This window comes from Festucalex cinctus, chromosome 12 (assembly GCF_051991245.1).
Source record: "Festucalex cinctus isolate MCC-2025b chromosome 12, RoL_Fcin_1.0, whole genome shotgun sequence".
In the NCBI taxonomy this organism is placed as follows: Eukaryota; Metazoa; Chordata; class Actinopteri; order Syngnathiformes; family Syngnathidae; genus Festucalex; species Festucalex cinctus.
In genome coordinates, this window is record NC_135422.1 from 15,880,486 (window position 1) to 15,885,715 (window position 5,230).

Below are 5,230 nucleotides of genomic sequence, written 5' to 3' on the forward strand. Positions count from 1 at the left end.
AAAGTGTTAAAAGTTAAACCCTGTTAATATTTACCCCCAATGTTATTATTACCGCTAGCAGTACCGCTAAGTTTACCGCATGTGTGTGCATGCGTTAAGTTTGCAATATAACTGACATTAAAGAAGCATTGCCCAATCCACATGTGAAACGTTACAGTCTTCTTGCTGTTTTATTTGGTGTTAAGTATAATAATTGTTTCAGGTCAGCGCACTGTGATTTGAGGTGGGCACCCCCGTCCATATTTAATTGGATTTTTTTTTTTTTCCATGAATTCTCTCCCACCACATTTTTGCATGGCACAGTGGGAGACAGCATAAATCACGGAAATGGCGCCCCCCCAACATAACAAAAGAGTCTTTGAGTGCACTTTTTTTTTTTTTTTTTTTATTCCAGAGCCACACCCAAACAGCTTTTCGCTCCACACGTCTGCTTACACATCCGACACATGGTACTGATTTACTTTTTACTAAATATAGACCTATTCTAGACACTTTTTTTCCCCAGTTAAGTAGCATTTTAAACATTTATTTAACTGTATTGTTTTAGATTTTTATTTAATTATTATTTTTTAATAATTAAAAAAATCATTAAAAATATATTTTGGGAATATTTATAATAATACAATTTCTATAGCAATATAAGGCGCAATTCATCTATTTGGAAAACAAAACAACGAATGAAAACAATTAAATTGTATTGAATAAGTGAATAAATAACATAATTGAAGTGACGAAAAAAATATAATGTACATGTAAACAAATCAATCAATCCCCCCCAAAAAAATCAATTACAATGAAACAAAATGTAATATAAGGTGAAACATTTAGAAAGTCAGTAGAAATACATGTAAAAACTAAAACAAAATTAATAATGAAAAAAAGATCTTCCTCAAATAAATAAATAAATACCCAAATAACAAAAATATCAATAAATAAATTAGAATGATTTCCTTTGTATTTATTACAAGTACTGTGATTACATTTTGGAATTGTGTACATATGAACTGCTAATTTTTTTTGTGTGCTAATCGCTAATTTAATTGCTAACTGAAGATGGTACCGCTAACATAATTGCTAACTGCTCATTTTATTGATAACTGTTCAAATGATTGAAGTCGCACGAGTTATTTGCTTTATGTCATAACTAATACAGAGCAATATTTAAGCTGTTTTAATGTAAATGAATCTGACTTCCTGTTCTTAATTTGTCATTGGTTGCGTGACGTGTGCCCTGTGCACTCTGCTTAGATTTTGACTTCACTTTCGTTTGTGCGACCTCTTACGTTTTGTCAATTTATCATAAAACAAATATCCTGATTGTGTTTTTTGTGTCATGCAGCGGAGAAGGTGACATCTCTTGGCAAAGACTGGCACAGACCCTGTCTCAAGTGCCAGAAGTGCGGCAAGACGCTGTCGTCGGGATCACACGCCGAGGTACCTATCGATCGCTAAATCTATAATGATGCTACTGCAGAACCGCTGAACTTTATTTGGCATTAAACAGAGGCACTTTAAATGGCGGCAGGGTGCGCACTGACTCATTTAGAATGAGTCGGTTAAAACTGAACAGAGCCACATCCGTAGTTACAAAGAGGGTGTGCACACTTGTGCAACTACGTGATCTCACTTTATTTTTGTGTGACTGCGCAGGCCATGTTTGATAGTGACGTTCCAAACTGTGTCGTAGAGATGTCAAAAGAAGTAACTAACACTAAAACCTTTTTGCTAACTGCTAATGCTATCGTTAGCATTAGCATTACTGCTAGCCGCCGACGCTATTCAGTGTCATGAAATTGTAAAAAGAATTTACCCGCTAACAACTTGAACAAGTGCTAAAAGAAATTAGCAGCTCACATGATCGCAAACTTTTCATTTATTTTTATTTATCGCTAACTGCTAACATTATTGCTAACTCACGTCATTGCTAACCGCTGACGTTATCGTTAACTGCCAGTGTTATTGCTAGTTGCTAACATCATAGCATTAAAGGAAGTTAAACGCTAACGTCATTGTGAACCACTAATATAAGCCATAAAAGTGGCAAAAGCTAACTGCTAAAAATTAAGTGTTAAAAGAAGCTTACAGCTAGCATACTAGTTAGCCACTCATGTTATTCTATTGTTTGTATTGTTGTGTTTCAGCACGAGGGCAAGCCCTACTGCCACAAACCCTGCTACAGTGCACTCTATGGACCCCAGGGTAATCAACTCTTACATAACTGGAAACACACTCTGTGTCTCGACATATATATATATATATATATATTAGGGCTGTCAAACGATTAAAAAAAATTAACTAATTAATCGCACAATTTGTTATAGTTAATCGCGATTAATCGCGATTAATTTGTTTTTTTTGTTTTGTTTTTTTTTTGTTTTTTTTTACTTTTACTGATACATTTTTTATATAAATGTTGGAACAAATATTTACCCAAGCACAGTGTTTAAATTAATGTAGAATCATCAGATACAAAGAATATTTCGAGTCAAAAACTTTTAATAGTTATTTTTTAAGCGCCTTCCTTAATTTTTGAAAACGATTATTCTCCTGTAAAATATAAACTTTAAACAAAAACATCAAATTTGACTCAATATTGCGGGCACCTTTTTTTTTTTCTTTTTTTTTTTAAATACTCTTTACTCTAAAAACAACCCATACCTATTTAAAAGTGCAGAGGGTGATGTCTTGCATGTTCCACTGGTAATATAAGTGTAATAAAATTCTGAATAACAACAAATGTGTTCTTTTTATCACCCAAAATAAAAATAAAAAAAGTGCCTGAGTCAATGTAAAAAAAAAATATATATATTGCTGAAAGTTCGATTGAATATTTTTTTTCTCCATGGAAAGAAATTTGGCTTCATCCTTCTTTATACTTAGCCAATTACTGAGGAAAACCAGTTTGTTCACATTATCAGGGGACAAAGAAGCTCGCTTCTTTTGAATGATGTGGCCTGAGAGCGAGAACAACCTCTCACAGGGTACTGTGGTTGCATGAGTTGACAGGTACTTGCGTGCAATGGATGCCAGCCTGCTGTGTGCTCCTTCTCTCTCTGACCACCATTGTAGTGAGCAATCCTACAATTCCATTCAGATGTACAACTTCGGTGATATTTCAATTCAGCTTTACAAAGTGACCAAACCAGTAGATTTCTCCAACGAGCCGTCGGGTAACTTTTTGAAGTGAGACTTTCCGCCCAAAAGTCCGTCGCGGTCCATCTTCGCGCCTGGGACGCTACATAAGTCACGTGACCAGAAGTCTTCTTCGTCGTCGTTGTCGTCTTCTTTTTGTTTTTCTTCTTCTTCTTCTTCTTCTTCTTTGTCATCGTCGTCTTCTTCTTCTTCTTCTTGTGAATTTAAGTGGCGGTTTGCGTCGGTTCAAGGCAGCAAAGGAACGTTTAAAAAAAAAAAAAAAAAAAAAAAAACCTTTAACGGCGTTAAATTTTTTTAAAGCGTTATTTTTTTTATATTAATCGCCAAATTTAACGCGTTAACTTTGACAGCACTAATATATATATATATATATATATTAGACAAAATATTATATTTTGTTTTTTGTTTTCTTGCAGGTTTTGGACGCGGTGGAACAGAAAGTCACAAATATTAAACAATTGAAACAATGAAAATTAAACTCATTTTGTCCTATACAAAATTTGATTCTTTTAACAGTGGACATTTTGACTAATAAAGGCTTGCAAATGTGTGACAATAATTGTGCACGTTTTATTCTTTATTTCCATTCATATGATTTAAATTCTTTACTGTTATTCAATTAAATTAAATCTCTCTATTGCATTATCATTTTAACTTTTGTATCAATAAAACAAGTGGATCAAAACCCACAATATTTTATATTTATTTTATTTTGTAATATATAATTAAAAATTCAAACTGGGGACATTATAATTCATGTAGTCTATAGGACTGCTACTGCTAATAAAGAAAAAATCAAATCAAGTCTGTGTTGTGCATATATATTGAAATAAAAATCAAATAACACAAAAATATATATATGTCTACCAAATGCATAGTAATTATAGCTTCATGTTCTAACACTTTTACAGGGTAAATTTGAACTAATAAAGACTACAATTCCTAACAAAAATGTAACTTTTGAAATAAAATGATCAGTCTAGTATATATTTTAATATAATTAATAAAAAATGAATAATAAATTGCACAAATTAAGTATATATTCATATACCCTCTAATGAGATGTAATTTAAAAAGTACACTAATAGTAATTCTTTTGGGTTATTATTTAACAATAATTTCAAAAAAGATTAATACATATTATGTGCATGTTAATTGTAAGGTCAATCTATTGAACCATGCAACAATCTACACACAGTGTATCACATAGCATTTTTTTTTTTTGCCCGCTGCCGACTGGGTCGCTGCGGACTGACGGACGGTCGCCATGGCAACAGACCCAAACAAGTCAGCAAACACAAACAACCATGCAAGGCAGCTGTTCGCTGCTTAGATAAGCACTCACGCAGAACCCTTTATTATTATAAACTCTATGCTGTGGGGGTCATGAAGACTTAAGTTAATGTGATTTTTTTTTTTTTTTTTTCGGTATGAAACCGAATCATTTCCTGGTGCACGTTTGAAGCTTGCCCACTGAAATTAGTGGCTGGAGAAAACTGTGGTTTCCTCCCACATGAACGATGAGCTCACAAGTAGTCCACCAACCGTAACTTTTCATTTTGCTCACTCCTTCATGCATTCATCTTTCATGTTATCACTGCTCCATCTCGGGCTGGGGTCCGTTACGAACAAATCCATAAATGTGGGAAATCACAAAACCAGGAAGAGCTCATAGATTGGGATACGTCGTGAGGCAAGTGCAGCCTCACTGAGCTTAGTGATAGTTTTTATATGAATGGAAATGCTCCTGATGTAATCAAAATAGCGACAATACATATAAAATGGCTGTTATGTATTTAAAAACAAGTATTGCATCATTATTAAAAGTCTGAAGTTGGCGAGGCTGCTTTTGTAGAAACTCGCAAACAATCATTATTCATTAGCTGCAAAGGTAACTCCCCACACACTTCGGCATACGTTAAAGTTGAATAAAACAGGTTTAATACTTGTTTTGTAGAATAAAAGTAGAGTAATTGTAAAAAAAAAAAAAAAGTTTAGAAGGTACTATGCTGCCCTCTAGCGGTTGTTGGTGAAAGTGCGCTGATATCCAAATGAAAGAGGACGCGAACATTTTAAG

General features: G+C 33.7%; 1 protein-coding gene across 1 annotated transcript in view; it reads left to right on the forward strand.

The window, feature by feature from the left end:
• Positions 1-3,712, forward strand: part of crip2 (cysteine-rich protein 2) — a 33,377-nt gene extending 29,665 nt beyond the window's left edge. Inside the window, exons 11-13 of the mRNA XM_077539116.1 lie at positions 1,340-1,434; positions 2,142-2,199; positions 3,570-3,712. Of these exons, the coding sequence (XP_077395242.1) occupies positions 1,340-1,434; positions 2,142-2,199; positions 3,570-3,607 (191 nt within the window). The 3' untranslated portion in view covers positions 3,608-3,712. The remainder of the gene's footprint in view (positions 1-1,339; positions 1,435-2,141; positions 2,200-3,569) is intronic.
• The last annotated feature ends 1,518 nt before the right edge of the window (positions 3,713-5,230 follow it).